This window comes from Anguilla anguilla, chromosome 15 (genome assembly GCF_013347855.1).
Source record: "Anguilla anguilla isolate fAngAng1 chromosome 15, fAngAng1.pri, whole genome shotgun sequence".
Lineage (NCBI taxonomy): Eukaryota > Metazoa > Chordata > Actinopteri > Anguilliformes > Anguillidae > Anguilla > Anguilla anguilla.
Window position 1 is genome coordinate 261,985 of NC_049215.1, and position 12,406 is coordinate 274,390.

The 12,406-nt window shown below is 40.4% G+C and overlaps 1 protein-coding gene across 2 annotated transcripts in view; it reads right to left on the reverse strand.

The window, feature by feature from the left end:
* Window positions 1-12,406, reverse strand: part of LOC118214080 (zinc finger protein 385B-like) — a 111,744-nt gene that overhangs the window by 58,406 nt on the left and 40,932 nt on the right. For both annotated transcript variants that reach the window (XM_035393579.1, XM_035393580.1), the window contains exon 2: window positions 10,943-11,248. In XM_035393579.1, coding sequence (XP_035249470.1) covers window positions 10,943-11,246 — 304 coding nt within the window. In that variant the 5' untranslated portion in view covers window positions 11,247-11,248. The remainder of the gene's footprint in view (window positions 1-10,942; window positions 11,249-12,406) is intronic.

Here is a 12,406-nt window from a genome sequence, read left to right on the forward strand (position 1 = left end):
TTCCAATCTGCAGACACACAGTGAAACTGCAGGGCTAAGAGGCACATCTCCTCTGAATCTCTGGAAAACACATCATTCCCATCACATCTCCTCTGAATCTCTGGAAAACACATCATTCCCATCACATCTCCTCTGAATCTCTGGAAAACACAGCATTCCTATCCCATCTCCTCTAAATCTCCCTGGAAAGCACAGAATTCCCATCACATCTCCTCTGAATCTCTGGAAAACACATAATTCCCATCACATCTCTGAATCTCTGAAAAACAGCATTCCCATCACATCTCCTCTGAATCTCTGGAAAACATATCATTCCCATCACATCTCCTCTGAATCTCTGGAAAACAGCATTCCCATCACATCTCCTCTGAGTATCTGGAAAACAGCATTCCCATCAAAGCTGGACTGTCTCCTGGGACTCACTGCAAGTAACTCTCAGCGACCGGCAGTAAGGAAAGCAACAGTGTAATAATGCAGAGTGTTTAGCGTGGGTTAGCATTAGCAGTGTGTGTAGTGTTTGTAGAGTGAATAATACAGAAAGTCCCCAAATTACAGTTTTTCTCAATTGTTTAAACACGTTTTCTGAAACTATAGCTCAATTTCTCAAAACTCTACACACAAGGCACAGCAACAGTTAACCTTTTGCCAAAACTACACAAATCTCTTGCAAAATGCATTCATGCATTCAAAACCATGTTCTCTCTTCTCAAAACTGACTTTTTCCATCAAAATGATTCACACAGGCCTCTTATTGAGGATTGATTTCACACTGGTGCGATAAATTTAAAAACACAACCATCAAAATACAGTATATATGTTCTGGCCTCATGAGGTCATGTTACATATTCAAGTGTATAAAATCGTGTAAAAATTGCTTATTTTTTATCCTTTTTTGAAGTTTTAATTTTCTTTTTTGAGGGGTCCCAAAATAGGCTGCAATTTTACAGTAAATATAAAGACTGTTGCCATGATACAATACAGTAAATATATCATCATATGAATAACGCATTTGCTAGGTACACCTAATTCTAATTCAGTACAGTACAGCAAAGTGTGTGGACTGTTATCAGTTTGAGTGTTGTTGTTATTGTGTATGATACATTGCACATTTACTGTATTATCCTGCCAATGAGGTATAGTTGGGCTGCACTCACAACCCAGGTTCCATCATTGTTAGAAGTGTTTTTTCATTTCCCTTATCAGTGCAATTATGAGTTTTCCAAAATAGATAACATTTGTGTCTTCTCAAAACTAGAACATGCTTAGACTGGTCAATGGATGTAATGATCTGTTGTCATATATGAAATCAATGAACAAATTAAAAAAGGTAACATAGCAAATCTTTATTTGTTACTGTAAAATAAGTCTTTGTTCAGCAGACTGCCAAAATAAAAATCAGTTTGTAGGCCTGCTGTAAAAAAAACAAAAAACAAATACGTGATCAACCAAAGTTGCACGTATTTCATTTGAAATGTTAGCTCATCTCCCTCTTCCTCGTTCACCTCGTACACGTACACCTCCTCCTCTACCTCTACCTCTACCTCCTCCTCTACCTCTCTGTGCTGCGTGTTGCTCCATTGTTTTCCAACACAATAGAGGTCATCTGAGGTCTCTTTTATGCTCCAACAGATAATTGAAAAGTTTAGCCAATTGAGTTTGAGAAGGTGTGGCATGAGTGAGACGACTTGGTACTTAGAGTTTGGCATTTGAAGGCCAGTGTTCTCCATGTGAACAAACAAGGCTTGATTATGAAAATTGTGCTAAATGATGAGATTTTGTGTGTAGAGTTGTGCAAAAATGTGATTTAGAATTGCTATTTGAGTGAAAACAAAGGAATTGTGCTTAGAGTTTTGCGGAAATAGTCTTTTTTGTTGACACATGAGCTTCAAGTTTTCACCATCGTGTGCATAGTTCCAGTTTTAGTGTTTAAACATTTGAGGAAAACTGTAATTTTACGTATAATTATAAAGAACATAAACTAACTCTACTCCCTAATTTGCCTCAATGTGCATTAAATCATATACCTACAGAAGGGGTCGAGGGAATTTGAACCTAATTAATCTGAGCCCCTTCCTCCTGCTGACCGCAGCCATGGAAACCTGCCGTGGGGTTCCACTGTTGCTGGGGGGAACCTACTCTCTGTTCCTGGTTCATAGATCTGTCATAATTCCCAGACAGCGCTGTTGTCATCACTTTCCGTCAGACGCGCACTTGCTCAGAAAATGTGCGTTTGCAACACAGCCAGTAAATAACCTCCTGCTGGGATTAACAAATCATCACCTGGAACAGCACTGGAAGAGCCTCCTGGATATCAGCTTATCATGGGCCTCTCTATTTTAAGAATGTGCTGTTAGATACAGTATCATGGCAAGTTAATTTTGTCTGGGCACAAAAAATATCAACACAGTCCGATACATTAGTATGAATGGCACATGTTAGTACTGCATTCAAACACAACCTTGAGTCTCCTGATGAAAGATCACCTGTTCACAGTTTTTCTCGATCGCTTACACACTATAACTGGGCCTATTAACTAAACATCCCAAACCATGACGCCATCTACCAAAAGACAGACCCATTTCCCAAAACTATAAACACTATTCCCATGCTTTCACACATGATTCAGATTTGTTGAACTTTTCGTGAAAAACTCTACACACAAATTCCTTCATATATCACTGGCTGCACCATGTGCTCATTTAGAAAGCACTGGCATTCAATATCATTAACTCAAGTCATCACAGCCCGAACCCAACTAACACACAATTCCCCAGGTGGAAACACTAAGAGTCAAAATTGTTCACACACCAATCAGAACCTCATGATAGACAGATAAAAGGGCCATGGGTCAGTTCACTTGTTTTGCAACAATGGATCCACAAAGACCTGAAGGTAGAGGAAGAGGACACAGGAGAAGAGGAGGAAGAGGAAGACTAAGGGCAAGGGCAAGGAGACAATAGTCTCTGATGAGATCCGTGCAACTCTAGTTGACCATGTCCGTCTCCATGGGATGTCAATGAGGGAAGCTGGGCAAAGAATACAGCCGAATCTGAGCCGCTTCACAGTAGCCTCTATTATCCGGACCTTCAGAGAGGAAAATAGGTAGGTCATTTACATACTGCTCTCGACTGTAACTTTGGAGTGCTGTACTCTGCGCTGTTACAGCACATACATGTACTGTAGCTGTTTGCTCTATTGTACCGTATGCTGTCTGAAATGTATATTACTGTACCATATCACATACAGTTAATTTAGAGTTACTGTATGCTCCTATTTTGTAAAATGGATGGTTTACTGTAATCCCATCAGTACTTCTATTTTTGCAGAACTGAGAGACGACCACCTAATGGAGGCAGAAGACGGCTATTTTCAGAAGAGCAACAGATGGCAATCATCAATATGGTCATAGCCAACAATTTCATTCGCTTGCGTGAGATACAAAGGAGAGTTATTGAGGATCAGGGAATATTCCAAGGCATCGATGCAGTCAGCATCTCAACAATTGACCGCATTCTTCGATGGAACAGGTTGAGGATGAAACAGGCCTTTCGAAAGGAACTCCGATAGAGTCAAAGACCAGCGCTTGGAATATGTGCAAGTATGGTTTTTCATACTGTATCAACTATTTAAGTACAGTTATGTATTACAGCAGTATGTACTGTAGTACAGGCTATATGATGGCCTACTTTTGTGTACTATATGCAATGTGTTTCAGAGTAGTCATTACTGTACTGAGTTTCATCTCTTTTGTAGAGAATCTTTGACATTGATGCCAGAGACACTCCGCATGAACTCATCTTTATTGATGAAGCAGGATTTACAGTAATCTTACCAAAGGAGGAGAAGGGGGAGGAACATAATTGGCCACCGGGTCATTGTGAATGTCCCTGGCCAGCGAGGAGGGAATGTGACCATGTGTGCTGCCATCAGCCACCGAGGGGTCCTCCACCGCCATGCCACCCTTGGTCCATACAACACCATGCATCTGCTGTCTTTCCTCGATGATCTGCGAGATCATGTATACTGACTAGACCAGAGGGAGCCGGCACAACCAGAGCAGCCATGCTATGGTGTCATTTGGGACAATGTCAGTTTCCACCGGGCTGCTCTAGTTCATGACTGGTTCATGAACAACCCAAGATTCAGCAACATCTTTCTACCTGCATATTCTCCCTTCCTAAACCCCATAGAGGAGTTTTTTCGGCATGGCGGTGGAAGGTCTATGACCGAGACCCCTACATCCGTGTTCACCTCCTCCAGGCCATGGAGGAGGCTTGTTTAGATATTACAGTTGAGGCTTGCCAGGGGTGGATAAGGCATGCAAGCGGTTTTTTCCCTCGCTGCCTGGCTAGGGCTAATATTGCCTGTGATGTTGATAAGAATCTCTGGCCTGACCCAGACCAGAGACGGGATGCTGAGGCAGAATAAATGTGATTTCTTTCTTTATGTACAAACTGTTTTTTTTCATTGGTTTATATTGGTAAATACATGGAAATTATTTTACTGTATTCTACGTTCTTTATGTATCAGTTCTGGGGGAAACCCATAAGGGCCATTATTCATTGCAGTAACAGCTTTTTACGGTAGTGTTTTTAATTGATCTCACCAGTGTGTAATGGCTATTTTGTAGTGTATGTGTATTTGATGGTTTTTTTGTGATGTCTGAAGGCAAAGTTTGGTTTAGATGTAAGATTACATGGTTCTGAGTGGAGAGTTTGGTTTTCACATGGAAGTTTGAAGTTTGTGAAGATGAGTGTGAGAGTTATGCATTTGTGTTTGGAGTTTTGGGAAATGGAGCATAATTTCAAGAAATGTGTCTTGGCAATCAAAAAAAACTAATGTACAGGCTGTGGTGACTAAGCTTAAAAATGATCTCCAAAGATGGTCATGCTTATAAAATTATAAAAATGAATGTACTGCCACGCTTACTGTACCCAATACCGATGCTTCCTAATTTTATTCCCTCAAAGTTTTTTTAAATCAGTGCATAATGCATTTTGTAAATTTATTTGGAAGAATAAACATCCTCGGCTGAAGTTGCAGAAACTTCCTGTGAGAAAGGGAGGACTAGCATTGCCTAATTTGATGTACTATCACTGGGCTTCACAATTGAGATTTTCCATAGACTGGATAAAATATAAACACTCATCTTTTTTGGACTTGGAAAATATCAGATGTGAGCATGTTGACATTTCTGACCTTCCCTTTGTGTGTCCAAATAAGTTAAAACTGGAAATAAAAGGAAACTTTATACCAAAAAATATTTTGAAATCTGTGCAGCACATCTCTAAACATTTTTGAATTAATAGTCAATATTCATTCTTAGCTCCCATCGTAAATAATCCTGATTTTGAAGAAACATGTTTGGATATGGGTTTGCAGGACTGGAAGGCTGCTGGTATCTCAAGAATTCAAAAACTTTATGAGGGTGACACACTGAAATCATTCCAGCAATTACAGAAAGAATTTCTTATTCCTCAGACACAAGTTCTTCCGTTATTTACAAATCAGGAGCTATCTAAACTCAATCCCTGATTATAAAATGGGTGGAAATTTGAATTTGCTAGAGAATATTTTTATGAAAGCTTCTACACTTTAGAAGCTTTCTCAAATGTTTACACACTAAAACTGGAACTATGGACATGATGGTGAAAACTTGAAGATCATGTGTCAACAACAAAGACTATTTCTGCGAAACTCCAAACACAATTCCTTTGTTTTGACTCAAATAGCAATTCTAAATCACATTTTTGCACAACTCTACACACAAAATCTCATCATTTAGCACAATTTTCGTAATCAAGCCTTGTTTGTTCACATGGAAAACACTGGCCTTCAAATGCCAAACTCTAAGTACCAATTGGTCTCACTCACGCCACACCTGCTCAAACTCAATTGGCTAAACTTTTCAATTATCTGTCAGAGCATAAAAGAGACCTCCGGTGACCTCTATTGTGTTGGAAAACAATGGAGCAACACGCAGCACAGAGAGGTAGAGGTAGAGGAGGAGGTGTACGTGTACAAGGTGGACGAGGTGGACAAAGCAGAGTGAGACAAGCTAATATTTCAAATGAAATACGTGCAACTTTGGTTGATCACGTCTTTGTTTTTTTTGTTTTTTTTTACAGCAGGCCTACAAACTACAATTTTTATTTTTGCAGTCTACTGAACAAAGATTTATTTTATAGTAACAAATAAAGATTTGCTTTGTTACCTTTTCGAATTTGTTCATTGATTTCATATATGATAACAGATCATTACATCCATTGACCAGACTGACAGTCTAAGCATGTTCTAGTTTTGAGAAGACACAAATGTTATCTATTTTGGCAAAACTCATAATTGCACTGATAAGGAAAATGAAAAAACACTTCTAACAATGTTCTGTATGACTCATGATGGAACCTGGGTTGTGAATGCAATGTGAACTGGACCTCATTGGCAGGACAATATAGTAAATGTGCATTATAGCATACACAATAACAACAACACTCAAAGTGATAACAGTTCACACACTTTGCTGTACTATACTGAATTAGAATTAGGTTTACCTAGCAAATGCACTATTTACATGATGATATATTTACAGTTTTGTATCATGGCAACAGTCTTTATATTTACTATAAAATTGCAGCCTATTTTGGGACCCCTCAAAAAAGAAAATTAAAACTTCAAAAAAGGATAAAAAATAAGCAATTTTTACACGATTTTATACACTTGAATATGTAACATGATCTCATGAGGCCAGAACATATATACTATATTTTGATGGTTGTGTTTTTAAATTTATCGCACCAGTGTGAAATCAATCCTCAATAAGAGGCCTGTGTGAATCATTTTGATGGAAAAAGTCAGTTTTGAGAAGAGAGAACATGGTTTTGAATGCATGAATGCATTTTGCATGAGATTTGTGTAGTTTTGGCAAAAGGTTAACTGTTGCTGTGCTTTGTGTGTAGAGTTTTGAGAAATTGAGCTATAGTTTCAGGAAACGCGTTTAAACAATTGAGAAAAACTGTATAACTTGAATATGTAACAAGACCTCATGAGGCCAAAACATATAGTATTTTGATGGTTGTGTTATTAAATTTATCGCACCAGTGTGAAATCAATGCTCAATAAGACCTATTCATATGAGGCTTGTGTGAATCATTTTGATGGAAAAAGTCAGTTTTTAGAAGAGAGAACATGGTTTTGAATGCATGAATGCATTTTGCAAGAGATTTGTGTAGTTTTGGCAAAAGGTTAACTGTTGCTGTGCTTTGTGTGTAGAGTTTTGAGAAATTGAGCTATAGTTTCAGAAAACGTGTTTAAACAATTGAGAAAAACTGTAACAAGAAAGTGATAACCTATATATGATCAGATGTTCATAACTGAGAAAATGACTATTACAGTTTTTCTTGATTGCTAACAAACTAAAACTGGTTCTATTAGCAAAAGCTCCCAAATTATTACTTCAGCTCTCAGAGGACCAACACATCTCTCAAAACTAAAAACACTTTTCACTTGTTTTAACACATGCTGCAAATTGTCTTTTTTTTGCAAATCTCTACAAACAAATGCTCTCATGAATCACTGGTTACACACTGTGCTCATGCAACCAACACGAGCAGTCAAAACAGTTAACTCAAGTCATCACAACCTAAACTCAGGTAACACACCTTTCTCTAGGGGCAAACATTTGGCAGCAAAATTGTTAACGCACCGGTCACAATCTCAGGATCAATAAATAGGGCCACAGTTTGTGCCTGTGTGCTTTTGAACAATGGATCCCCAAAATGGACAAGCTGTCCAAAGATCAGGAAGACAAAGACAAAGAGGAAGAGGCAGAAGACAATTTCTCCCAGATGAAATACGTGCCACCTTGATTGACCATGTGCTGGTGCATGGTATGACGATGAGGGAAGCTGGACAGAGAATTCAGCCAAACTTGAATCGTTTCACAGTGGCATCCATTGTCCATACTTTCAGACAAGAAAACAGGTACTGTAATTTACTGTACTGTTACATATTGTATCTGCTGTACTACTGTGAGAGGATATGCGGTGTATGTAATGTTGAAGTGTATTTACAGACTATATGTTCTTTAGATTTTATTTCTGTTTTTGTTTATAGTGCTGCATATACTGAGTTCCTTTTATGAATGCTACTCTCCTTTGAAAATACTACATTTTTTGTTCCTTCAACTGTGTTGTGTTTACTGTACAGCACTTTTCACTCAGAATCACTTTTCAGTACTACAAATAAAAATATTTGGACATTTGCACACTCCCTTTTTTTTCAGTAGTGTAACATTGCAAAGATCAAAATCTGAAAACCAGAAAATAAGCAGAATAAGCAGGAGAAAATAACTCCTGACGCACTGCTATAAAAGGTTTTTGCATTAGTGCTTTGAATTTATCTCACTGGTGTGTTATGGGTAATCCACATTTTCTATGTTTTTGGTGGCTTGTGTGTGCCATCTGAAGGCAAATTTTAATTTTGATGGAAGAGTATATGTTTTTGAGAAGATAATTTGAGTTTGGCATGGATGTTTGAGGTTTGTATTGATTGGTGTGTAGTTTTGGGATTGTGTTAATAGTTCTGAGAAAAAGGGGAATTGTTTCATAAAATGTGTCTTAGCAATCAAAAAAAAACTGTAATCGTAAATTATCTTGGAAGGGTGACTTAGGTGTTCATCTAGATGATCAGACCTGGCAAATAGTATTGAAAATTGCTAAATCTATTACCAGTGCAAATAAATCATATGAAACTCAATATGTGATTCATAAATTACATATAACTCCCACTATACGCAGTATTGTCGTAAGTGTAAATGTGAACGAGGCACTCATTGTCATTTGTTATGGACATGTCCATAAATTTCTTCTCTTTGGTCATCTGTTCATAAAGAAATAGAGGGACTACCTGGTATTCGAATACGTAAAGATTCAATAAAATGTATTTTTGGTTTAGGCTTAAATATAGGCCCAAATAGGAGGCTACTGAGAATTACGTGGTACGCTGCACGACTTTAAATCCTACATGCTTGGCTAGACGAAAACCCACCAACACTATCATTATGGTGTGTAAAATTATTGTCCATGCTTCCTTTGGAGAGAATGACCCACGTGTTGCGAGGAACATTGGACAAATTTGTTAGGGAGTGGGCTCCTATATCAGCCTATGTAGTAGAGAATGGACAGCAATTACTTGTATTGGTGTTAATTGATTTTTGTTTTCATTTCTCTTTTTATATGCCCATGATAATAACTATAGCTTGTAAGTTGCCCCCTACCCACTTTCCATTCCTTATTTATTTATTTAATTATTATTTATTTTTTAACTTATTTATTCATATATATGAATTTTTTTTGTTGTTGCCCTCATTCAGATTATGAAATATTTGTGATGATGTTTGCTTGTAATTAGTGTGCTCATGTAGTGTGATGTATTAATTATATTATTTTATGTATAGACCCCTGTGATGCCTTGCTTGGAAAAAACTGAAGAAATCTACAAAATTTAAGAAAAGAGAAAGAGAAACAGTTTGGGCTCAAAAGTTAATACAGTCTTTCTGAACCCTCTGTCACGTCTCACGTTTTATTCAGTATTAATTCCACAGCTATTCATTCATCATTCCGCAGCAAAAATCACTGATTTACCCTTTCCATGACCTTCCTAATGTCTGCTGGCAACAAAAAGGGCCCTGTCAGGTATGGTTTTGAAAATGTTGATGCTGCCATCTAGTGGCAGGCAAAACAGAAATTCAGTGAAAAAAATCCAGTGCTCAGTGCAATCGGCAGGTACAATTAGCGCAAGAGGAATATGGCAGAAAGATGCTTCTTCACAACCAGAGCATAAACAGGAGGCTGACTCAAACACCTACTTTTTAATGCTAATTATAATGCCTCTTCATCTGACACTCTGCATCTTGTATTTTAACAGGTGACACTTCCCATCAAAACAAATATATCAAGAAAATATCTCATTTTAAACTCTGGATTGTCAGACTGTCAATGTCTTTGCAGCTCAGAAATAGAGAACAATTTTGACAGTTAGAGATTATCAGCAGCTTTTTTTCCATTAGCTACTCGTAACCGACATGCGTTCTTTTCCAGCCACATATAAATAAAATATCTTACAGTCAGCGTGGGCATGCGCACGTGCTATCACCACACGGAATACAGTCTGCCGAAATGGGCTTGTATCCTCTAACACACCCCGTCATCTCCAGCGCCCCCCTCCCGTGGCCACACCGCACACCCCCACCGCAGCTCCAACAGTAGCCGTGGCGCTTTTCTGCGAGCTAGCGCAGCCTAACGGCACGTTGCCGAGGTTACGCGGCACGCCGGCGAAGAGAGCGCGGTCTCGCTGCGTTCAAGGAGTTCCGCGTGAGACCCCCGACCCCCCTACCTGACCCCCCCCGTCCCACAAAAGCAGCGGCAGCTGTTAGGGCCAGGGCTCAGACTGCAGTGCTGTGACCTAGATAAGCTCTCCTCTTCCATCAGTTCCCCCCCTTCAAAAGCATCCTTATTTATAGAGCCTCACATCTGGACAGCACCGAAACCAGGGCATGCTCTGCAGCGTTCCACACCTTCAACAGAAAAACTACCCACCTACACACTGCTGCTTTACTGCAAAACCCTTCCACAGCACGCACTGTCAATGTGCCTGACCTCATGTCAGCTCCATTACTCTGGAGCAGATGCTTATACTCTCAGACCTTCATGTTTGGGCAAGCTAAGTGACCGCCTTCAGTTCTGTCTATTTCTGACATATGTTACAAGTGAGTAGTAGTTCAGTTGGTCAATCACAACCCCCTTGGATTCCCCCTTTCTACCCCTCAGAGGTGAATCCAGCACGCATCATCATCCTCCAGGTTCTCTCTCTTGTATCATTTGTGCCAGGAAATGTCTGGAAGGGACTCGGTCAGACGAGGGAGTTCCAAACATTCGCCACCTACCGGTGCTGATGGTGGAGAGGGGGGCGTGTCCGGGGATGGGGGCGGGGCCAGTTGCCGTAGGAGCCTCTCCGTTGCTAAGATGTTTGACCCTCTTCAGGTGTGACTTCCCGTGGTAGTGGACCTGGGCCTGGGCGGCGGAGCTGAGCTGGATGTTGCAGACCTCGCACAGGGAGAACGGCGTCTTCTTCTCCCGCTGGGAGTGGGCGTGGCCTGGGCCAGGCTCCTCCACTTCCCCGTAGGTGCCAAAGGGGGCGCACATCCCCCCGTTGTCCAGAAGATGAGTGGGACTGAGGGGTCTCTTCATACCTTCAGAATGAAGGACACAAGGATCACTTTGAGGACTCCAGCAGTAAATGACAAACATGAGCATATTTGCTTACAAAGCTTTTTGATGTTGTCTTTTTATTATTACAGTCTTTTTATTACTACTATTTATTATTACTATTATTACTGACACTAAAATGTAAAATTTACCCCAGCTCCTTTACCCCCTGCAGATAAACAAAACCGCCCATATAACTCCTACAGTCACACTAAACTGCCCCATAATCCCTACAGACACACTAAACTGCCCCATAACCCCTACAGCCACACTAAACTGCCCCATAACCCCTACAGACACACTTCACTGCCCCATGACGCCTACAGTCACACTAAACTGCCCCATAACCCCTACAGTCACACTAAACTGCCCCATAACCCCTACAGACACACTAAACTGTCCCGTAACCCCTATAGTCACACTAAACTGCCCCATAACCCCTAGAGACACACTAAACTGCCCCTATAACCCCTAGTCACACTAAACTGCCCCATAGCCCCTACAGTCACACTAAACTGCCCCATAATCCCTACAGACACACTTAACTGCCCCGTAATGCCTACAGACACACTTAACTGCCCCATAATGCCTACAGTCACACTAAACTCTAGCTGGTCAAGGTCAGGAACAGTATGTTCCAGACCCGTTGGCCATGACTAATAAGCGCAGAACAGGTGTGCAATAGTTTTCATAAGTTCTGCGGTTGATGTGCAATTTCCACCATAAAGGGCGGGGGAACATTTCAGACAGGACTCCTAAAAAGAAACATGGAAAAACCCAGTGTTTGGTCTCCCTGTTACAGTTCTGTGTTATATGTTAAACACACAAAAGCAGCTTGGATTGCAGTGCATTAGCTTTGGCTCCCATGAGGTTTTCCAGCACACTGTCTGTACCCATCTAAAGCAGAGAGCGGAATATTCTAGAGAATAAAGCCAGTGTACAGGGCACCATGGTCTTCTCTCCGCCCTGAAATCTGCTTGCCACAGAATCACTCACCTCCACGGGCAGCCATGCATTGTTCTCCCCCAGATACACTTTCTCTAAATGTCCCAGCAATTCCCCCCCAGTCCCACACAAGGCATGATGGCCAGTTGAGTGTCCGTGCCAGTTCATGGCCTGTGTCCCAAACTGAGAGTGAAGAC